General features: G+C 39.9%; 1 protein-coding gene across 4 annotated transcripts in view; it reads right to left on the reverse strand.

The window, feature by feature from the left end:
• The window catches only part of PHF6 (PHD finger protein 6), a 28191-nt gene extending 4418 nt beyond the window's left edge, over nt 1-23773 (reverse strand). For 3 of the 4 annotated variants that reach the window (XM_082289523.1, XM_082289524.1, XM_082289522.1), the window contains exons 1-9: nt 23634-23773; nt 18615-18794; nt 18334-18435; nt 15179-15312; nt 14832-14875; nt 3296-3462; nt 2975-3118; nt 1655-1759; nt 637-770 (exon numbers count right to left, since the gene is read on the reverse strand). In XM_082289523.1, coding sequence (XP_082145649.1) covers nt 637-770; nt 1655-1759; nt 2975-3118; nt 3296-3462; nt 14832-14875; nt 15179-15312; nt 18334-18435; nt 18615-18752 — 968 coding nt within the window. In that variant the 5' untranslated portion in view covers nt 18753-18794; nt 23634-23773. The remainder of the gene's footprint in view (nt 1-636; nt 771-1654; nt 1760-2974; nt 3119-3295; nt 3463-14831; nt 14876-15178; nt 15313-18333; nt 18436-18614; nt 18795-23633) is intronic. The other variant, XM_082289525.1, reaches the window with a different exon arrangement.
• Between the last annotated feature and the right edge of the window lie 1085 nt (nt 23774-24858).

A 24858-nucleotide genomic window follows, 5' to 3' on the forward strand; every position in this document is an offset into this window, starting at 1 on the left:
GCACAATAAAAGAAACAGTGAGGATTTACACTGAAAATATCCATCAAAACCTGACTTTCCTCTCAATTACTTTTCAGACGTGCTACAAGTCAGCTGCAAACTCTTAAAGTCATTCAAGGCTTTCAGTCAAGCATCAGTTAAACTGAGAAGGAAAACAAGGTTCAAGAGCAGCCAACAAAACTGTGACCAATCCCAGTTTCCCAGAACTGCCAGTGCACTGCTCGGCGAATGCCCTCTCGTGGGCACAGCGCAGCAACTCAGCTGCTACCAAGTCACAGCTCTTCAGGAAGGATGGAAAGTTATGGGGTCCAAAAAGCCCCGGAAGGAAGCTACAAACACATCGATATGGAGGAATCACGACATCAATTTTCTTGATCTAGATTATAGATTACTGGAGAAGATAAATATAATACAAGTCAAATAATTTTCTCCTCATATTTACAACACTACAGAAATTTTGAATTAGCAGAGTAACTGAAATATTTTGTAAAGTCAACGATTACTTAAAAATACTATTTTAAACTAAATAGTATCCTCTTTTTTTTAAGAACATATTGACTAGCCAAGCTAGGCAGAAAAAGTGTCATGAAATATCTTTACTTGTGTAATAGATTCAACAATTGCATAGGTCCTTACTTATAAATTCCTCGTGACATATTCTCAATGTATTTAGCTTTGTCTTCTACTCCACAGTGGTAATGGTATGTTTTTATGCAGGCTTTGATTTCACACCCAATAGTGGCACCAGGCTGGCTGCAGAGTGTGCATTTCTGTGCAGGGGAAAGAAGAGAACAGCAACATTCAACCGCTCAGTCTTTTGTCTCTTAGTATTCAGTTTAGTGTTCCTCATATTTATGGCTACCATTCTGGAACAGAGTAATTCCTCTGGCAGATCATCCTTCCAATGAAAAATTAATCAAAGACATGGTAAACCAGATATAAAATACCAACCCATTAAAATATGAACACTAGGATTTACCTGTAACTGTTGCACAGAAAATTGGCACATGATTGCAATACATGTTATTGCATTTCCAAGGTTATTTCACTGCTGCTGCAGTTAGTATGCTAATATATAAAGAGTCTTAGATTATTTTTTTCCAAGGAACAATATTGCTAGTTGTTTATTCTCTCCCTGATCCCCCACAAATTTCTTAGCACTTTAAAAGCATCCTGAATTGTAGTAAAACACAGTGTGATGTTTTACCAGCATCCCCATCTCTGAGACCTTAGTACATTTTCCTACCTAAAACACCAAAACTGTTGGAAACACTGATTTGTTTCCAATGCTATAGAATATAGTCACTACAAGAACTGCATGTTCTCTAATTTTATGTGCAGCTTCACACTGTGTGTTTTTAGTAACACAGGTCCAAAGCTGTTACTCTCTCATAGTTACAGCATGGCTAATATGGATCATATCATGATAATAATATTTATGTACATTGTCATAAAGAATCCCAAATACCACATGCCCAAACACCACTAATATTAAGGTGATTCCTATCTGGCTGCCCTTCCCACAAGTAACAATACATTTTAATTTTGTGTTTAGAAACAGATGGAAAAGATTGCTCCATAAAAGGAAGGAGGCAGAGCTACATACATCTTAGCAGAATCACTAAGACATTCACCACATTCTTCAGGTACATACCATTCTTTTTCCTCTCTTGATTTCTTGAAGTACAGTTTTGATATCAAAATCACCAAATTCTGCCCTTGAAGTTGTTGTTAGCTGGACAGTGCCAGAAGAGAACAACTGTAAAACAAGCAAGTCAAAAAATAATGTCAGGTCACCAACATGATTGGAATTTTTTTCTGTGCAGGAATAACTGAGCACTGAACATCCTGTTTCGTGATCTCAGACAGCATGTGCTATACCAACAACTAGGAAAAACCCTGTGCTGAGCAATTAAAGTATTTCTTCTGATCCCCATCTGACTGCTTTAATTAGAGTTGTTGTTGCCTTGGAGAAATATATTTTAAAAGACAGAGGAGTAGGTGAGAAATAATGACAGGATGAAAACATAAAGTCGCAAATGGGCAATATTATCAATTACACTACTCAACTTTTTAGGAACATTCCATTTCCTTCCTTGTGACAGATGTCAGGTTCAACCCTGATGTCAATATAGCTGTGAAGTCCTGAGGGATGACAATGGAGCACAGAAGTACCATCCCTTCCATTATCATCCTGGTATATTCAGCTCTAACTGCCTTAAAACTGAAGTTCAGGTACACAAAGTAACAAAGAGCCTTGCTACAGTAAGACTCAGAGCTACTGGCAAACACCAGCTCTCTGTTAACTGAGGCTAGGTACAGAAAGGCAATGATTATACTCCACTGATTGCCTAGACTATTTATTCGTTTTGACGTACAGCATGAACCAGTGAAGTTACCCAAAGCCCTACCTCATTCATAGAACGAGTGATATGAAAGGTGGCACTGTCTGCTCATGTTCATTGCAATTAGATCCCGTTCAGGTTGACAGTTCTACAAATGTCATAATCTAAAGGCAAGAGCTTTCTAGAACTTCCATATCCCACACTCAAGTCACACAGCCTGAATCCACAAGTCAGAAAATTAATGAAGTTCATGGATTCTTCTCAGATTGTGCCTGAATGCCTGTGAAGCTGTTTTTTTCTTGGAAAGGATTCTTTTAGTTAAAAGTGTTTTCTATTTTCCTTTCTAAATACTTCATATGCATCTAGATGCTAAGGGAGCATTTTTAATAAGCTAAAGAGTCTTCCTGAGCTAATTCCATCTCTTAGCATGAAGCCAACTTTTATTCATATTGCCTGCAGTGAAAATAAATGAATTGCTCACTTTGCAACACTTCAGTGCTTAAGGAGATCATCAGCATACAGACAATACTCATGCATAATTACATGTGAGAGTACTGTATTAAAATCCAAAACAGCAATTCAGACAAAATTCACAGAACAGACTGGTTAACAAAAATACTGTTACTCACCATGCACTTATAGTGTGCTGCAGCCTTTTTGGCATTAAATATATGAAGCTTTCCTCTAGCTTCATTTTCTTCTTCACCTGCATGACAGAATCCACATTTAGGTTTTGTATCACTGGGGCTGCTTCTGTGGGGAGACCTGTCTCTCTGAAAGAAAAACATTTTACTAAAATATACTGCTGGGATACAAATAAGATTGCAATTTTAAAAGCCTGTGGCCACCAGCTGGAGGCTCAGACAACTGCAAATTTTAATAAAACTTATATTTCAGAGAAGAATTATGCAATTCTGTCTTCTAAGAAGTTTAGCATATTTACTGCTTACATAGGAACTGCTTTCTATTTCATCTGTGCCATGTGAGGACGTAGATCTAGTGTCTTCTGACTGCCCTTTGAAATTTGTTTTTCTTGGCTTTCCCTTACGACCCCTCCTTTTTCCTTTGGGAGGCGAAGGCTCCAATTCGTGTTCATTGATATTTTCTTCTAAATCTGCTTTAGAAGTCAGAAAACATCATTAAATAAGATTCTCCACAATTTTACACAAAACAAACTAAGGAAAAAACCCAAACCAAACAAAAAAACCTCAGAACCCACGAAAACCAGACAAGAAAAATCACAACTTGTATTTTCTGAATTTTGGTCAGAAATAAAAATAGCACCTTTTTCCCATTTATTACAAATATGCAACTGCAGATCCTGAAAACATTATTTTTTATATGTCACACAGCTTTGCATCTTTGTAACATATGAAGGTTTAGTGTTTCTTACAACTTCTACTTTCAGACCTAAAATGTGTCCTCAGATACACATTTTCACCTTCACTGAAAATAACATTCATTTAAGCTACACTGAAACTGGAAAGTATTTTCACCCATGAAATATGCTATTAATTTATTATTTTAAGATGCATAACTCCAATGTAAATTGCCCTTGATAGTATGCCAGCGTACGCAAATAACACCTCTCTTCTTGCTTTATTAATTCATGCCTGTTGACTTAGGAAAAAAATTCACCCATTGGGTTATAACATTAACATCAAGCTTTAAAACTGAAATGTGTTCTGCCTTCATGAAACAAATCTACAATTTTATGTCATTATAGAATATTTTTACATCTGCAGCTAAAAGCAGCCTCCAGTTTAGAGGAAATCATCCACACTGACAACAGAGTCATTAAGAATATAAGAACACTTATTTTTAATACAGACAAACCAAAGAGGCCTGACAAGTTCCTTTGCAAATGTCAGCTGAGCTGTGAATGCTATGCAGAGCTGAGTCCAGTACTTGGGCACACTGTCTTTTGGACAACTTACAGCTACACAGAGGATACAGATCAATTCTGCAAGATTAAAACTGCTTCCAATATGATCTAGTTAAATTATATCTGATAACTGCATCTAACAACCAGCTCTATTCAGTCACTAACAACTTTCCTACTCACTGGGGCATCCTCCCTTTTTTCTTTTAATATGTAGCACCCACCCCTGTTCGAACCACAAACACCTTTCAGCAGACTTGTTTAAAGAAACATGCATAGAAACTGATGAAGGACTTTTCTTCTCAAAATCCAAACCACAAACATCAGTATGAGCCCTCAAACAGAAGGAAATGGTAATCAGAAGACTTGGAACACTCACTTGATGGATATTGCCGTATTGTTTTAGTATCCAGACAGGACATCTCAGTTGGAGACTAAATGCTGCTTTGCCAGCACTCGTCTTTCTTACCCATTATCACATAAAAATCAGATCACCTTTCCATCTCATGATAACAGTGACTCAACTGCACAAAACTTAAAGTCAAAGTGCTGAACATACTCCACAGCCACCAAGTGGGAGCAGAAGATGACTGAAGCCCTGGCCCAGCTACAGCTTTTACTCAGTTATTAAGGAAGGACAGAAAACGCATCCAAATGCATCACAACAGGTTATACTAAAATTTATACAGATCTGCAAATTATTTTGGTTTAAACTTACAGATTATTCAGCTATATAAGGATTTGCCCAAGTTGCTACAAAGACACATCAGTCTGCCAACAACATCCCTATACTTTAATATATAAACTACTCTTTTCTAACTGCACGTGAAAAGCACCATTTATTTTACTCTGAAAAAACAAAATACATGATGACACAGATTATGTAATGAAACAATACATTTTACATAAAAAATACATTTCACATTTTCTTCTCAGAATTTCCCATCTAACATTATTTTTCATTTATCACTGCTTGCTAAATTCCCCAAGCAAGATTATGCAATTTAGATATTGACCTCTTAGACTGCATGTAGCAAATTTTATTACAATCCGAAAAACCTCTTTCAAAAAGAATTCTCTTTTATCTTGTTCATCATATGAACTCTCCACCAATTACTCAAAGAAATTTGTGAATATTTGTCTCTATTTTTACATTTACAGAAATCATAGATGGTTATTCTAGATAGTCTTACAAAAAGGTGACTATTAAATTTGTGATCCTTTAAATGACATGAATAAAAAGTTTTAAAAATTCCTCCCAAAATGTTTCAATGGATTTCCCTACTGTATTTGATGAAGCAAAACATAGTCCATTCACAACCATTCCTTATTTTTTCCAAAGCTCCTTGTCAATTCTGTCAGTCAAAATGCTTTCCACCTCAGTCCACCCACATTTTCTACAATAACATTAAAGCATGTCCTTAACTCTTTACAGCCCCACTTACAAAACTAGACGTGTGTCATAATTGCCAAAAACCAAGCACACCTTATGAAAACCAACTTCTTATAAGAAATGTCAGTCTTCTAATAGAATAAGTTCTTAAGTGCTATTTTTTAGTCTATAATTATTAGTGTACTTAAGATACGAGAAGTAAAAATGCTGTATTTTTAAAAGATGGTTTTTTATCTTACATTGAAAGTATGAAGAACGCACAGCTTTCCTCAAAAGAGAACCCCTCTTCTGTGCTCAAAACTACAACTTTCAGAGAAGTTCAGACATCATTAAAATCCAGATGCTACATGACCCCTTCACTAAAATACAATTCCTTGAAGATTTACATCTCCTACTTCAAGTGACATGGACCTATAGAGTAACACCACCAAGACATGAGGATCTGCTCTACCACATCTGTCCTTCAAGACTGATACATCAAAGCATTAAAGCTCCTCTCATTTTTACAGAACCTTGAACTAACAGAATAGAACAGGGAGAGACTGTAACCAGCTGTCAAACACATCTGCCCTGGATGGTCTTCACGTTTAATTTACAACTTGGTGGGTGCCCTATCCCTCCCCTGAAGCCCACTGCCAGCTTACCCTGTATCCCTGGCATCTGATGGTTGGGTGTTTCCAACTTCCCATGTCATCTTGAACTAAGGAAAACACAAAGAGTTGTTCAACTCCTCCCTGACCAGGTGATGTTTTATCATGGGTATCACCCATCCTCTGAATCCCCTGAGATTCCCTAGAATACCCTCTTTAACTGCCCCCATCCCATATCCCATTACTGCACTGATTTTTAAAATCATGACAATATTCTCAACATAACTTTATCTAAAGTGTTCCAAGGAAGTTTCTGTGAGCTTCCCTCAGAAGTCCCTAAACGCTAGATCTGAAAAGAGCCCAATACACAACATGGCCTGAGAAGGGGCGTAAGGATAGAAATCAAGAGGAAACAATCTACATTTTAAAAAGCACCTAGGAATATGCTATTGCAAATTAAGATGAGTAGCAACAAGCCCCGATTTTGCATTTTAGAAATCCATGAGCAGAACAAAGCACCACAGAAGGAAGCCTGGCAAAGTGCTGTATTACATCAACTCTTATCAGGGAAATTTCAGCTTCAGAGAAAAATCTAAAAATTCTCCTTTGATCATTACTAGAAGGAAAAAGGATCAAGATGTTTTGCTGTTTAAAATAAGGCTTGGCAGAGAAGAGGTTGAGATATCACTGATCCATACTGCACCAGCTTGAAACACACATGGAATCACCCCTTTCCAAAAGTCATGTTAAAGCAAAGTAATAAAAAAGTACACGCTTTAAAGGTCGTGAAAGAACAAGTAAAAAGAGGATGTGTACAATAAATACTGCTCTATTGACATCCTATATTACCTTAAACAACAGAGTAAGAGAGCAAGAAACAAAGGAGGCTGAGTTTGTATGAGGAAGATAAAAACCAAAACTACTGGCACAATGTATTTTCAAGTAGGACTGGACATAGAATGAAGCCAAAGCATAGAGTGTTGAAGTGGCTGAGACATGCTGCTATATAAATCTGAAATCACACATATGCAGGTAATGTTTTACAGTGCATTTGGGATAAAAGAGAAACTAAAAATTCAAGGAGCAAAAATCAATCTTATTAGATTTTCAGAAGAGAAATGGAATCCAACAGGGAAAGAAAATAGTATTTCAGCATGCTAGAGTACAATCTCCTTAAACTATGGCTGAAATCAAATAAACCATATGAGCCAACATCATTATTTTAAATTGGAAAGAAACGTCAAAACCCCCCCAAAACAGCTTTATTGGCCCAGTACTTAATAGTAAAAATGTGGATGCATCTATAAGCAATAATAAGAACCAGAGATTTGCATAAACCCCCTTGCAAGCAAATACAAAATCAGGTAAACTAATCATGAAATAGTAGTAGTTTTTCTCAGCAGACGATGTGAAATTAACAACCAAAATGCTGAATATAATTTTTGGGTTATCTTTTTCAATGGCAGAAGAGTAAGTTACATGAAACATATACTACAGTAAGAGTGGAGAGGAAAAAATTAAATTATCCCTTCGGTTCTGCCACTAACATATTTTCCGAAAGCCCCAGATACTTCAAGGAACTGATGACTCTTGTCCAAAAGTTATTTGTTATGAGGTACTTGAGATTATTTCTTTAATTAAGTACATTTAACATAGAAATATAATAATAATAATAGTCCTTACTTGTTGGGGTCCCTCCCCTGCCATGGAGCCCTGGGAGATGGGCCCTGGGGGGGAGGCACGGGGTCTCCCTGCCCCTGGTCAGCCTCGTTCCCCATTGGTTGGTTTGGGTTCCCTGATAACGCCAAGGACCCTGGGGTCCCGTGACTGCGGGGTTCCTGAGCAGAGCCCCGGCCATGCGGCTGGAGAAACAAACATCTCTGAAACATCTACCACGAATCTGTCCATATATACTTCGCTTCCATGGGACTCCTGGTTTGAAATATACTTGTTGCAGTAATCCCCGCTGCAACAAACTGGTGGAGGAATGCGGGCAAGACACCGATCCCTGAGGAAGATTTGAGAGTAACATAATCACTCTAGACCTCTCTCTTCTCATCTTGGTTTGGATATTCTCTCTGGACTATGGAAGAATTGTGGGAAATGGGGCTCTCTGAGCCACAGAAAAAAAATGTATCTAGAAGTAAAAGGAATCCTTGAACAACAAAACAAAAAAGTAGTGCAACCGGGAGATCTAGAACATTTCTTCATGTGGCTTTTCAAAAGGTTCTCCTGTATTTCTCAAGACTTACTTTTTGATATCGAACCTCCTGAATCTTGTGAGGGGTGTTTCTGGGATGAGATCTGGGATAAAGTACGGGATCAAAGAGAAGCTTTCCGTGCATACCTTATAATCAGGGAAGCTCTTGAGGAGCATTTGTATCGTCCCGTTACCCCTAAAGCAGAGGATCATACTTATCCCGTGGCCGAGACTGCGCGGCCGCCATCCCGGGAGCACATGACTGCAGCCGTGCCGGTGGAGATGCCTGTGCTGGATGCGCCCGGCCCCCTCGGGAGCGCGCGCCTTATCGCGGACCCCATCCCTGTCTCGGGGTCCCCGGCCACGCGGCCGCGAGTGAGGGAGCGATGCCGCAGGCGCCGCGGGTGCCGTGGGCCACGAGCAGCCAGGAACCGGGCATCGGCGTGGCAGCCCGCTCTGAGCACACGGCTCGGAGAGCCCTGCGGAGGGAGAAGCGGCGGTTTCCAGAGCGACACGAGAAGCCGCGCAGCGCAGCGCCGAGCCGAAACCGGGCCGCTCTCAAAGCGGCGTGGAGTTTGCAGAGCGGAACCGCTCACAGGGCACGGAGCCACTCACAGGCCATGGAGCCAGCGGCGATGGCAATGCAGGACCGCGCAGAGCCCAGACACGCGCCGGAGCAGCACTGCTCGGAGAGCGCAGAGCAGCCGCAACGCGGGGGCCCAGCCGAGACGTCGGAGTTGGCGAGGCAGCGGCCACGCAGGACCAGCAACCACAACGAACACACAAGCACGTGATAGGAGGAGTTGTAGCCACGAAAGTCACAGGAACTGTGAAATGGTACAATGTAAAAAACAACTATGGATTTATAACACGAGATGATCCAGGGGGAGATCTATTCATCCACAGAACTGCCATTAAAAGGAATAACTCTAAAAATTACCTGCAAAGTGTAGGAGATGGGGAAGTTGTACAATTTGATATAGTGCAAGGAAAGAAGGGTTTACAAGCAGCGAATGTTACTGGGCCTGGAGGTATTCCAGTCAAAGGCAGCCGTTATGCACAGAGTTACAAACAATATCCATCCCAGCAATTTCCCTACTCACAGCCTACTTTCCCCTATACCCAATATGAACCCCTTCCTAAGTTTACCCTATCCCCAGTTTATTCCTAATCCATTTTTCACCCCATGGCTTCCCTATACAATTCCATTTCCCTACAATTCCTCTCCAATGCCGAGGGGCGGATGAAAAGGGGGAGGGAAGAAATTAAACCCTCTCCTGCCTGTTTCCCCACAAAGCATGCCCGGAGAGTTCTGTCTCCCTTCTGTCAGCCCTAAGATGTTCCAGAGAATCTGTTTGGACATTTAAAGACTCAGGAGGGTGGCTTGTTTTGTCTTGAAACTGTTCTTGTTATGTTTATCCAATTGTTTTCATTCTCCTTTTATTAAAATAAAACGGGTGAGATGTTGGGGTCCCTCCCCTGCCATGGAGCCCTGGGAGATGGGCCCTGGGGGGGAGGCACGGGGTCTCCCTGCCCCTGGTCAGCCTCATTCCCCATTGGTTGGTTTGGGTTCCCTGATAACGCCAAGGACCCTGGGGTCCCGTGACTGCGGGGTTCCTGAGCAGAGCCCCGGCCATGCAGCTGGAGAAATAAACATCTCTGAAACATCTACCACGAATCTGTCCATATATACTTCGCTTTCCATGGGACTCCTGGTTTGAAATACACTTGTTGCAGTAATCCCCGCTGCAACACTTACTAACCACACAATTTAAATGCATTTTCAAGCAAAGAAACACTGGCAAAGACTGAAGACAGATCATGCACTTGGCTTATTTGCACAATCATAAAGCTTATGACCACTGGTCTGATGAATTTGTTGAGTAGCTGACCAAGCCTCTCTGTGTAACACCTTGCCTAGATGAGAAGGAGAATTAGAACATCACAGGACAGCTCCTCGAACAGGAGAAACCATTCACCACATGATTTCTTCATTTTTCCTTTTCCATTAGCCATGTGGTTTTCCATAAGAAAACCCTGATGTGATGCTTCTGCACAAACCCTCATTAGACTATAATGGAACATTGCTAATTCCCTGTCTGGACAAACTTCTTTTGTGGGAACACCAGGTAAACATTTGATGTCACACCCAGAGCATTTTCCAGGAGACAGACACCAAGCAGGCTGAGTTAGCAAAGCCAGGGAAGACTTTCTCACCACCAAAACCAAAATGACCCCAAATGCAACATTACAGAAACATTTACACCTGACTGTGTTACTGCAAACACCACGAGGCAAACCTGTGCTGGGACCAGTTCTACACAAAATGCAACAGGGAACAACCACTGCTTGAAGAATCCAAAGATGAATCAGAATGTTACCTAATCAGAAGGCCAAAAAAGTTGCAGATGTTTTTCCTAACAGTCTCTGGTTTTCACAGCACTTTGGAAAAGAACTCAGTGCACTATAGATTGGAGTGTGTCTAAATAGGTCTCAGAGAAATATCATCCTGACTCAACTTACTGAGCAGTGTGAGAAGCACAGATTCCATGTCTGATCTTTAGAATAACACGAAAAGGATGCTAGGACAGGGAATGTCCTTACTTCCACTGTGGAAACATAATTCCCCGAGGCTTTGAGCACAGCTACAACAAAACTAAATTTTATTTTCTGACCCCACAGTTCTCAAGCTTTAAACATTAAGAGATGTCACATGGCTGTCTTTGTTAGTCTTTGTTTTACCACTATGTAACAGAAGAATGAAATTACATTCTTATCTTAGTTTATATTAAACTATTCCTCATCAGCTGAATTTGTTTTAAATTCAACACATGAATCAGGGCAGTCCCACCTGCAGGGAAACTGAGAGAGGCGAGTTTTTTTTCATTTTTTCAACAATTATTTCCAGTACATTGGAAGAAATTCCAACAAACAGTTCCAAAACAATAGCTTGACAATACTCCATTCTTCAAAAAGAATAAATGCAATTGTATCCAACTGAACTGAAATTCAACTAATAGTTAACTGTGATCATTTGAAAGCACTGGCACCAATTCCTGTAACCTATTAGGTACACAAAAACTTAAGACAGCTTGCCTAAAATTATCAATTAAGCTGTTATCCAAAGTTCAGTTATTTTGTTAAATTTGTAACCAGCAAGACAAAAATCTAGATGTTCTTCTTCCAGATAATGGGAACACAGCACAGAAAAATCACTTTGAATTACACAAAGGAAATAAAGCAGAAACACAATTTCCCTATTCTATGTCACCTAAAGGCCAGGCCATACAGATAAATTAGATAAACCCAACAATTTGTTGAAACATATAACGAATTTAAGAGCACAGTACTCTGCTGCCGTGTTTCACATTTTTATATTCAAAGAAACAGAAGGTAGTTCAGCAACTCCTGTCAAGTGAAAAAAAATTAATTCCCATCACTCATTAATTTTGTCTTGATGAGCAGACACCAAGTCTGATGAATTCTCACACCACTTGAATTTCATAACAGCAATAAAAAACATCTATGAGGTCCTTTTTATTACTTCTTAGCAAGTAACTTAATTCCAATATAGGTCCTTCAACAACATTTCCATGCAGGATTCAAGAGGTTTTCTTTAACTTTTATTTAACAGATAGTCTTTTTAAACTAGAACTTCTAACAAAAGTACATGAGCCAGATCTCAGACTTGGGCAAGTATGCCCCCAGAAGCATCCATTTTCTAGGGAAGGGAAGGAAAAATCTTGCTGTTATGCAGCAGTGCTGCCTACAGAAAATAAACTGTTCTGGACAAACCGAACACTCCTAAAAGCTCTTTGAACATCCACTAACATAACTGACAGAATAAAAACACTTGAACTGGAACAATTAAATCTGGATACAAAGAACCAAGCCCAAGAACCCACAGATGTTCTGAACTGACCAAGAAAAAAAACCCCAATAAAATAAAATTTTTAAATCCCCAACCAAAAAGCAACCAAGAGCAGTTTCCATTAAAAAGGGACTGATGGTTCCAGTGCCTCTGTGCACCCACACTGTGTGACAGAACCACACATAAGCTTTAACTGTTCTGTTAGGAAAACATTGCTAGGAGCAAAGATTAATGAAAATGAAACTAAAACAAGATTTAAAAAAAAAAAAAGAAAAAAAAAAGAAAAAAAAAAAAAGAAAGCCACTATGTTAACATCTAGTTTCCCTTCCTAGTCTAATTACTCTTCTCTGCCAAGTCCTTTATCTGTTTTCGCACACTGCCATTCTTTCACATTTAAATGCCTCCTTGACACTCACATTTTCATCAAGAAACAAATGAAATACATAGCATATATAAAGCTTAATCTCACCATCCAACACCTTCCAGTCGTCATTTCACTGGGCAAACTTCAGCATTTAAGTATTGAGGAAAAAAACCTCCCAAGACCCTTCTGAAACTCTGAAAACCACCCTGTAATTTCTGTCTGCTAAAGTTAATTAGTGTTCAATGTAGCAAAATACCATTACTATGGAAATTACTTACAGCATTGTATCAGGCATACGCAATATTTATTTCTACTTTGATTTAAAGGAGGTCTATCCCAAAAGAGCCCCAGCTTCCGGCATTATCAAATCCAAAACTGTAAATAATTATTATTTTATGGGTACAGTTTCCAAAACTGCATGGACTAAAAAGAAAACATATTCTTTGGGAAACAGCTCTGGGTGGAATTTCAGTGAAATATTAAATAAAAACCAGAAAACAGAAATGTGTAGTATAGCTACACATAGTTCTAAAAGTGCAAAGCTATTTCTAGAAGTTTAAACCATGAGAGAAGTAAATATTTTAAACAAAAAAAATACAGGAAGTATTTGTGTTGATTTTTCCAAGATGCTCACTGGAGATACTGCAAAGTTAAATGCTAAATAATATACTATTGGGTTATTTGGCGTCAGCTTTTCTGATGGACATTGTTTATTTCTTCTCTCCTACCCTCAATCTACGAGTGTCTTTATATGTGTCTAGATAAATGTTTTAATAAACTACCATCATCAACATTTAATAAAAAAACCACTAATTTTTCCCAATATATCTATAAAAAATTTAAAAGCCTTTGCTGTTAGAAAATGACACTGCAAAACTGGAGATAATGGTTTCTGAAAACTCTTAAATGAAAGCACAAGATCAGATCCTGCAAGAAATCCCAAGCAGAAAAAGTAATCCATTGGCTTTGAGCTCCATGCAGAATCAGAGGCATTTTTACAACTCAAACACTGAGACACTTGTGAGTATCAGTTAAAGAGATTAATCTCTCTAGACTCAAAATGTCTTTCATATTCTGTGTCTTCTAACACACAAAGCAACCCCCAAACAAAGAAACAAAGTGCCAAACTACAATATAACATGGCCCCTTCTCTTTGGAGGACTAATTATAACATATATATTACTTTTCTTGTTTAAACCCAGTAACAGTAAAATTAGTTTTATATGTAGGCACACAACAATAATTATGTAAATAGACTAAAAAAAAAGAATTTCATTTTCTTTGATATTTTCTGCTGCCTTCAGAATATTTCTGAACATTGAAATGACATCCAAACCTTACCATTAATAAATCTACTACCTGTAGCATAAAAAGCAATATATTACCTTAAAAATACATTTGGTATTGAGACTGAAGTAATTTATGAAGTTTCATCTTCACCAAACAGTTGCATACTCCTCATTAATTAAATCTGATGATACTTCAGTTGAAAGCAATGCAAAAAGTAAACTACCAACTGTTTGCTTACCCAAATTCAGATACCGTAGAAAAAGAGAAAAATACCTTAATAAATACACAACAGCACAACTAGTTTCGAATTTTAACAGACCACACAATTTATCTACATTTGTGGCATTTCACTATTCTGCAAAGATACACAGCTTTCATGAATGGATTCATAAAACTTTTTTTTTAAATCAATATGATTCCAAAACTTATCTGTAAGTGAACTCATCACAACCCTTTTGATTTACTATTGGGTGTTTCTTTTTTCAAGAGTTAAACTCTATTTACTAGTCAAAAAAATAATGAATATTTAGGAACATTAGCAGTAGCAAAAATCAGCTGTTACCTGACAAAATATTTCAGATGTTAATATTGTGAATACTTAACTAAAAATATAAGCCAGCTTCTTCCAAGAAGGGAATGTATAACTTCTACCCAAACTTTTTGGTTTTATGGAGCATCATATCTTTTGAACATCCTAAAATTTATGGTTTGGGTTTTTCTCCACCTCAATAAATAATTTTTAGAGAAAATACAGAAATCTGATGGGCTTCCAAACTCACTGTTTCTCAAAAAAATGTAGCTCTGATTTTTACTGAAAACATTTATATTCTCCAGAAAAACTAAATTTAACCAAGTATCTTTCTACAATGGGAAAAATTTATATTGAATAATTTTACCTTCAGAGTTATGCGTAGTTTTCTTGTGTTTTCGACATAAAATCCTATAAACAGAGTAGTTGAAAACTGTCAAGTCAGTCACGATTCACAGATTATTTACTCATCTTTTAAATTTAAATGCCAGTACATTTTTCTCCCACTTGTAAGACTCACTGATACACAAATCTTGCAGTGAAAATATGCTTTTCTAGCACATCACTACTTTGAATGCCACAATCATAATTAGAATTTTCTGCAACAGTTTTGTTTAGATTCCAAAGTGGGGTTTTGCTTTGCTTTGTTGTTTTTTAAACAAAGAATGTAAAATATAAATCAAAAAATAAACATAACAAATAAATAATAGTTACATGTAAATGCCTTGTGAAGGTTTCTCTCTTATCTGAGCTTTATCATGCAAAGCACAGTAGTAGTGATATGTCTTGTGACACGTTTTCACATCACAGCCAATGGTTGCTCCGGGACAGTGGCATAAAGAGCACATCTGGAAAGGAAAAGAAAACACAATTCATGCTACTTTTTTCTTAGTACTTCTGAGTTCAAAAATAATGTATTTACTACTCCTGGTGACAAAACAAATGGATTTATGCACTTGGTATTACTCTTCCTGCTCTCAGATGTTTTTCATAGTTTATTTTAAAATTAAGAAATTTGTTACAAGTGTGCAACAATGCAATAACCATCAGATGCATTATCAACTCAACCACCATTATCAACTCAAAGAAGAAAATAAGTAATTTATTGTTGTGGAACTTATCTGATGAAAGTGACAGCTATTCACCTAAATATCCCTCTCACAAGGACAGTCTGTTTGTACCAACCATTTCAGAAAAGTTAAAATCATAATTGTACCTGTTTAATTCTGAATTATATTATGAAGGCAGGAAGGAAAAAAAATGACACCCATTTGGGAATGAGTCCTGCAGCCAGAAATACTGATGATCTGTAAATTTACCTCAGCATCAGCAGCTAACTTTACCTTTTTTTCTACAGTTATGTCCTTAAGTCCTTTCCAAAACACTGAATTTAGTGAAATATTTGGTAAACACAATGAATTTATTTCAACTAAACTAAATTTTGCTCTTTATACTTGTATTACAAAAAAGATTAAAAGTGAGGCTGTTGCTTTACTTTTCTTTCCCATTAATTAATTCTTGTATCAGACACATAGATAACAGCAGCTATTTGCCTTCTAAATTGTTCATGGTTCTTCTTGTACTGTGGTAGGAAAGGAAGTAATTGACAATATCACAAGATTTTTCTCTGTATTGCTCTCTACTGACTTAATATTCCCCAAAATATCAGGATTTCCCATTAAACTCACCTCCCAGGACAACTGGAGCTTTTTCTTTGTATCCTGCATATTGCCCATGCCCCAAAAGGTTACAATCAATTCCAAATCTAAGTATGCAATGTAGGATATTCCCTATATATATATGTATGTACATCTCTGTGGATACATTTTTTGTCCACTGCACTTGTTTAGTCAAGTTCGTCTTGCTACTCTCCAATATGCCAAAAAAATATACCACCAAAGTTACCAAATATACCACCAGCCTGTTTTTCAATTTTAACGAAGTCAACTGAACAGTAAAAATGTCAAAGCTTTGGATCATCTCCATTTACTCCTCTGCAAGCTCTGAAATGGTACAGTTATATACTGTTCTCTAGTTGTTATCTAATTTGTATGGGCATTTTATCTCATAAATCTGTTATACATTATGGTTGCTTATCTAGTAACTGCTGATCAAAGTCCTTTAGAAAAGCCTAGGCTTATGTATCCAGCCAATCAAGTTTAGTCAGAATCTCAGATTTTTGAAAGCCAGAAATGACTAAAAGAAAACTTTCTTTTTATGAACACCATGATGTGTCTGTAAAACAGAGTACACAATAAGTAATAAAATACTTATTCCATTGGCACGTGTCTGCTGTCCAAATGGTCACTAACTCTCAATTTATATTGGGCATATATGAAGTTTGATAAGCTGCAAATTAGGTATGTTCTTTAAAAAAAACCTTCCCATGCACAGACACTAGAAATAATACAGATAATTAATTAAGAGATCAGTGACTTGTACTTCCAGATATTTAGACTTCCTAAGCTTTTGTTACTGGCCTACCAAGGTTTGAACCTACAACCTTTTTCAAGACAGATCTATTATGATCAGAAAGTCTCTACATGTCGGTCACTGTCACTCTGGTAATGAGGTCCCCACTGTCAGTGCCCACCTGGCCAGAATCACCTCCTTATGGAGGACAAGCTGAGCCCAAGCCATCAATACATTCACTTAACCCAGTGCACTGAGGTTTTTTGCTGCATGTCTTCCCCCATAATACACCAGGCTAGACCAGCAAGCAGACCTGAGAGAAGGGATTTGGGCTAATGACAAACATTTACCTTTAAACTTCCTACATGCCAATGGAGAAAGACAAGTTCCTCCAGAGAGTGATTTAGAGCTGCAGCTTTCTGACAGCTACAGAGACAAGGCACCTAAATTAAGATCTAAAATTATCTTGTACATTTTCTCCAAAGAGGGAACAACTCAGGTCAATCTAACGAATCCATTAGATTGACCAGACCCAGGTTTTCTACAAAAACCCTGAACAAAGTGCCTAGTACACAGAGCTGGTGATCTACAAGAATGGAGCCACTGCAATAGAAGGAACATAAAGAGATTCAGATGCAGAAAGAGAAACCACTGAAGACATAAAAAGAAAAAACCTTAAAAACCCTTTAAGAGACACGAGAATCAAAGTTTCTTTATGATCAGTAGTTCCATTTACTACCATGTTCTTTGGAAAGTCCTAATCACAACATGAATGACTTGTAAACAGTTATTTATTTATGCTTCAGCTAATTAGAGCAAATGAAGTTCCCTGCACTGGAAAAGATTCAAATGAAACAGTGGATGAAATATTAGACTATTATTATAAAATTGTAGTTCTACAATAATACTTTGGACTTCTCTTAGTGGTTGAAGAACTGGTAAATACAGAGTGCTTTAAATAACTAATCTAAAAGGTTTTAATGTGAGGAGTGAACTGATTATCTGTTAAAGTTATTTTTAAAAGAACCTCACTCATTTCCCCAAATGGAAAACAACTAGTTCTAAATAAATAATAATAATAAAAAAAGATCCTCATGAATTAGCTTCTCAGGAATTAAAAAAAGTCATTGCTGCTCAATCTCTTTAATTTGGCAGAGCTGTAATGACTAGTGTACCCACATACCTCATAAGCCATCTATATTAACAGCATTATTTTTAAAATCAGTATAAAAGGAGCAAAAAGTGTATCTGGTAGTTAAAACCAGATTTTGGCAGCAAGCCCAAATACTGGTAAAGGCACAATAACACCCTTCTCAGGACCCTAGAATGTGGGTTTCTTTCAGAAATCTCACAGAAAATATTAAATAGATTAAATACACTGAACAACTTCCTTGCAAACTTTATAGAAGGTATGAAAATACTGTCTTCCATTTTCAAGAGCCAAAATAGGGACTTACCAGTTTTGTACCTCTCTTTATTTCTTTCTGAATATCTTCAATAGAGAATCCACCAAGACTCTCATTATCAGTGTGTGAAGAAACCAGTGCGGATGAGAACAGCTAAAATTGCAAAAACAAAATTTGCATTTTACTTTTTAAGGTTATAAGTGATTGAGAAATTTACAGATATGAAACCCACCAAATTGCAGCGGTTAATCATGTGTGCCAATTCCAACCTGGTTGGCTTTTCCACGTGTTCGCAGCGTTTTCCCGGTTCCATCCCATTCCTGGTCACTCACCATACACTTGTGATGTGCCGCCACCTTCTGGTTCTCCGACATCAGCAACTGCCCACATTCGTTATCTTTATTCGACCGACAGAACCCACACTTCCTTTGTCTGGAGGAGACTTTCTTCTGTCCGACTGAGCTTGTCATGATTTTAAATGACCTTAGAATGCCACTGCAATCCTCTCAATGCTACAGGGGAAAAAAACTGCAATCAGCATGTTAACATCAACAAAAGGCAAATTAACTTAGTTTTATAAATACAGTATTGGATGCTTGGAAGCGATTTGTCCCTTTTCTTCAAGCTACTACTTCAATATATCCAAATAAATAAGCGACTGGCAGAGGCAATACTTTGCCAAATTTTAATGAAATTTTATCAGCAAGAAAAAGCAGTTTTCTTTATGCAAAAGAAAAAGTTTAAGAATTAAAATAAAACTTCGGATGCTAATACAAAAGCAGAAAAGGGAAAAGAAGTGGAAAATACAACAAGAGAATTGTTGGGGAAAAAATTTACTGCAACTAATTTTTGTAGTTATTTATTACAGGAAAGGAATTTGTAGAAAATACATATATCTGTACGTGCAACAAAATTCATGCTTCTGAACTTCTTCAAAAACAGAAGCAAACACCCAGAGTCCAGCACAGCCTCCAGCACAGGTTTTGGCCGTAAAGGCTCACAAAGTCTCAGGTCAGATGAGTAAAGAGAAGAGATGACATGAAAAAATGCTACAATTTTTTGTATCAGAGGTATTTTGTGGCTACTCAAACAGTATTAGGAACAAAATTTTAGACACCTCTCTGACTAAGATGCTGCAATGGAAACCTCTCTGTGACCTACAGTTAGTTTGGCAGTACCACACCACGTTTCAGTAAGCGCAAGAGAGCTGCTGTTCTCAGCTCAGAAAAGTAACTTAAAATTAAACTCAGTATGAATCACAAACTTTTCATGTGCTACCAGCAACACATTTTAAAATGTAACACTGAGGTCACAGTGCCCAGTTCAGGCAGACACAGCTTGTGCAAAAGTGAAAACACCCAACGAGTGTATGAACTTCTTGGCCCAGTATTAAGAAGTTTGTGTTCATTTGCTTCTACATCTATCAAGAAATAAAAAAAAATCTTCTTCAAATGGACTTTTAGAGCTTTTTACGTTGGAGATCTGAGCCTTACTATCAGAATTTGCCACAACTGCAGTAGAATCCTCCTCAGCCTTTCTCTTAATTTGTCTCAGCTAAGTAAGAAAAGCCACCATAGAGTTTGATATTTGTGTTGGAAAAAAGTGTAAAATCCAGCCATAAATAAGAAGACCAGAGTTGCAAAACATCTGGACTGGTCTACAATGGCACAGATCCGCATAAAAACAAACTACAGGTCTCTGGAATTTGCATAGGCAGACCCAGTGCTCCCCAGTGCTGTCAGAAGCTCATAATGCTGGTATCACTCACTCCTTCGCTAACCGAAAGCAACGGAACGTCCTCAAGTTTCCGTGAGCATGTCCTCCTGCTGACAGACGCTCCTGCTGTGTTCTTCTGCTTCAACAGATTTTCACAGACTGAGTTGTAACTGTTGGCCTTGCACTGTTTACTGCACAACTCCTGCCTCAAAAGGTGCCTGTCCTATCCCCCTCATCTTTGCTCTCCCAACAGCTTCATTTGCTTTCTGTTCTGAGAGCAGTTTACACCACTGACACATACTCAGAACAAGAAAGCAAAGATTTCAGGTCTTGCTGATTTGCACAAAATATGTGCCTATCTGGATAAACCAGTCACACCCTTTTGCAGTGGCAATACAGAGTCCTTAAGTGTTAAACACAAAAGAATTATTATACTGTATTCTTCTAAAGAAAAAATAAAACAAGACTATTCTGTAATCCCTTCTGAGGAGAAAGCATGGTTCCTGAAGATAGATATATATATATTAAAAAATAAAAATCTGGGTAATTTTTTGAACTTAAATAATGTTTGGGAGCAGAAAAAGACCTACAAAAGACAAGTAGGAAATAATATCAAAAAGATTTCTTGTTTACATCTCACATTGAATACCTCAACATAAATCACACAGGGATGTTTAGAAATATACTAACAAAACAACGTAAAATGCAAGAAGTTCTGTTTTGGTATAAACAGTGTGGTATATACACACACAATCACTTGGGTCTACCTGTTTCATTTTATATTCAGATTATATTATTAAAATATTGACAGCAATGATACCAGTTATTAAAAGGAAGATCAGGAATTTCCTTGTACATGTGCACAGATCCCACTGACTTTCAGGAATAAGAATTACTATTAAAACAGAACTAGCCTTCAGTTTAAGCAGCAAGTTTGTGTTTTAGAAAATGAAAATAATTTATAGCATACATAAAGATTTTTTAAGTGGCTCTTATCATATTTAATTTATAGGAAAAATAACTTTACAAGACATAAGATTATAAAGAACCTTCTCACAGCTTGCTGCTTTCCACCTCCCAGTGCACTACAGACACGTCACTGCAGCAGCACCAGAACCTGACACAGCCTGGCCTCCTCAAGTACTTCTGCATAATTAGATTTTTTAAGGCTCACAGTAAAGTTAAAAATAATGCCAATCTTTACTCAATATATGGATGTTGATGTTTTTTAAAAAAAACCAAACACGTTTTGAAATATTTTACTATTATAAATAATTTAAAACTTGAAAAATTATTCAAAACTCAAACAGGCCAAAAAGGAAATTCACGTTCTTTTCACCATCAGATTAAATTACTCTGAAAGCATTTTACAAGGATATCTAAAGGTTTTCTTTCCAACCCTGCATTCTTTGCATTTGGTTTTTTTCTGTATCACTGGGCATTAACACTATTTATACATTTCTAAAGACTGTACAAAAAACCTGAGCATGAGAAACGTCAATAGACATGTCCGCAAATTATATTTGTTTTCTCATAAATGTGAGAAAACACTACTCTCAGATCACTTTTCTTTGTGTCAAAATGCACTTATCCTGTCCCTTAAAAAACAAAACAAAACACATTTTCTGAGAAAGATGAACCAAGTTATGTAGCTACAGCCCCACAATTCTGAATGCAAGCACTCAAAATTCTGTTTTCATCTCTCTAGTTGAATCACCCAGAGCAACTAATCTAGTTTGCCAAGACCAAGCTACATTTCATTGGAATGAGAAAAAAAATGCAACTTAAAACCAGCTCCATGTTTAAAAGACTAACAAATGAGTAAGAATTACAAAAAGTAGTGATTAAATCTACTGTTGACAGAATCTTGTTTGTCAGCCTTGTCAGAGTCCCACAGACTGGATCACAAGTGATGTACTATGGAATCACTGTCTGGGAGATTTTCACTGTCTCCACCAAAATGGAACGCACATACTACAAACACAAAGGTTATTCCATACAGAACAGTTTTCCATGGGCTTGATCTAAGAAATTAGAAGCTATATATACCCTAGAATCACAAAACTAGATATTCACTCAAACATTCTTCACTGAAAAATTTGGGTTCATTTGCATTCACATTTCTTATGTGCACTAAGGTATTAAATGTAGTTCTTTCCCTCACAGCATCTTTATCTTTAAAGCAGCAGGTTTTACACCCTCCTGTAGCTTCTGTGCTGCTTTAGTGAGCTCTAGACAACAGATTTCCCAATACAAAAGTGCAAGTTCAATGACTCTCAGGCACAGGATGCCCTCAGTGCACGAAACATTGTTCAGCACCAAAGAACAGAAAGTGACCTGGACTCTAATTTCTATTTATTGCCCAAACATATTTCAGGAGCCTGATTACAGGAGTTAAAATCTCACTTGTATTTCCTACAAAGGACAGTGACCTACAAGCTGCACTTGTAAAGTTTGTTTTGCTGTGTGACCTGTATGATTCCCAAACTGTATTTCAAAAAATTAGAATTTAAATTTGTGAAGAAAATTTCAGACACCTAAGGAAAACATGCGAGAAGTAAACAAGCTTCAGAAAATGCCACTGAAGATGCTGGAGTAGTTTGGTCTCTCAGGAAAAGCTACAGAAAGTATTTGTGCTGATTTTTCCAAGATGCTCACTGGAGATACCAGAGTCACAAACTTACAAGTGCTTCGCAGTTTCCCGGGTCGATCACCCATTGTTGGGAGGTTTATTTTGGAGAAGAGTGGGTGAAGAAGGGGAGAGGGAAAGTATCCTATAGGGCTCTGTGGCTGAGAACTCAAATCACAGGTCCCATACAAATTTTTATCCAAGAGTTACATTCACACAGCATCCTTCAGCCACTATAAAAAGTAGGATGGGAATTTATACATGCAACTTCCTTTAAAAAACCCAAAAAGACACCGAAGAGGGGGCAGATGCGAGGGGAGAAGAGCAAACCCTCGAAAGCCTAAACAATGAGAGCAGAGCAGGTGACTAAAAATGACACAGAGAGAACCCGCGGTCAGGGAGATCTGGCAAACGGCGCTGAGGGATCTCCAGGAAAGTTTACATCCTCCCACGGGGAGCGGGAGATGGGCCGACAGCGGCACCTCTGCCGTCGCCTCCCCAGGGGATCGACGGGGTAGGACGGGCATCTCTCGGGGAGGAACTGCCCGACCTCCCCGCGGGGCCCGGCCGGCACCACAGGAGCCCAACCCCTCCCTGGCCGAGGGGCTACCGGGGGAAGCGCGGGGGGACGCAGGAAGAAAGATCCCCTCCCGATTCCACGAAATTTTGGGGGAAACGGGACCGGGAAACAAGGCGGGGCGGATCCTCCCGGCAAGGAGGGTACGGGCCGGGGCGGGCGGAACAAGCGGCACCGCCGGCCCGGGGAGGGGGCAGGGGGGCGGTACCAGCACCGGGGGCACCCCTTACGGGGTACTGCGGAGTGCCGTGACGCTCGGAGGGTTGCAGGGGCCGGCTGAGGCCCTGGGACCGGCAGCGGCGGAGAGCGGGCGGGCCCCGAGCCGGGGGCTGCGGGCGGCCCGGGGGCGCCGCGCCTGCCCGTGGCGCGCGGCGCAGCGGTGGCGGGGCGGACAGTAGGCGCTCGGCGGGTCGGTCGTCGGTCACTCACCCGTGCGGCGGGCGGGGTGCAGGCGGAGCAGCCGCTCGGCACGGCTCGGCACGGCCCGTCCCCGCTCGCGGGTCGCTCAGGGCCGCTCGCCCACCAGGACCGGGGCGTTCATTCGGGGCTCGGGACGCGCCGCCGCCGAGCGAGCGCACGCACGCACGCACGCACGCACAGCGCGCTTGGGCCGCGGTGGCGCTGCGGGGCGGTGCCCAATTGGCGGGAGCCTGGCGGGGGGGGGGGGGAGGCCGCTCGCGGCCTCCTCTGCGCACGCGCGACAACGCGCGCGCCTTTCCCGCTCCCGGTTCTTGCTGCCCCCGCTGCGCTTCTTTGCGAGGCCGAGAAACGGAAGATGGGGAGGTGTGGGGAACGGCGGCTCTGCGCATGCGCGCCCGCCGCCGCCGCTTCCCCCCGAGGTCCCGGCGCGAGCGAGCCGGGGCGGCGGGAGGCACATACACACAAGGAGCTCTGCGCATGCGCAGCGCTCACCCGCAGCCGTTGTGGGGGGCACACGGGACTCGCGCTGCTGCGGCCGCGCAGCCGCAGTGCTGCGCGCGTGCGCAGAGCGGGCGGTGAGGGGCGGGCGGCGCTGCGACATCGCGCGCGCGCTCTTCAGGGAGGGGGGAGAGGCCCCGCGCGCGCTCCCTCACGGTGCCCCTCTCCTGCTCCCCCCCAGCCGTCCTTCACGGCGCGCTGGGCTCGGCCTCAGGGAATGGGACGGGACGGGACGGGACGGTCAAGGTTGGAAGGAGACCTTCAAGATCGTCGAGTCCAGGTGTCCATCCAGTACTGCCACTACAACCCCTAAACCACATCACTCAGCGCCAGATGTAGACGCCTCTTAAACACACCTTTGGTTCAGGAGTTGCAGTGGCAGTGCTGGGTGATGTGGTTTAGTGGTTTTGGGGTTGCATGGCAGTGCTGAGTGGATGGCTGGACTTGATGATCATAAAGGTCTCTTCCAGCCTTAACGATTCTGTGATTGTTAACCACATCACTCAGCGCCAGATCCAGACGCCTCTTAAACACCTCCAGGGACAGTGACTCGACCAGCTCCTTGTACAGCCAATTCCAATACCTGACCACCCTAAGACTGAAATTTTTTTTCTAATATCAAATCTGAATCTCCACTGTGGCATCTTAAGGCCATTTCCTCTGGTCCTCTCTCTGCAGACACCACAGAAAAGACTGGCCCGCACCTCACTTCACCCTCCTGTCAGGGAGTGATGAG

The sequence above is a fragment of the Coloeus monedula genome (genome assembly GCF_965178545.1).
Source record: "Coloeus monedula genome assembly, chromosome: 12".
Taxonomy (NCBI): domain Eukaryota; kingdom Metazoa; phylum Chordata; class Aves; order Passeriformes; family Corvidae; genus Coloeus; species Coloeus monedula.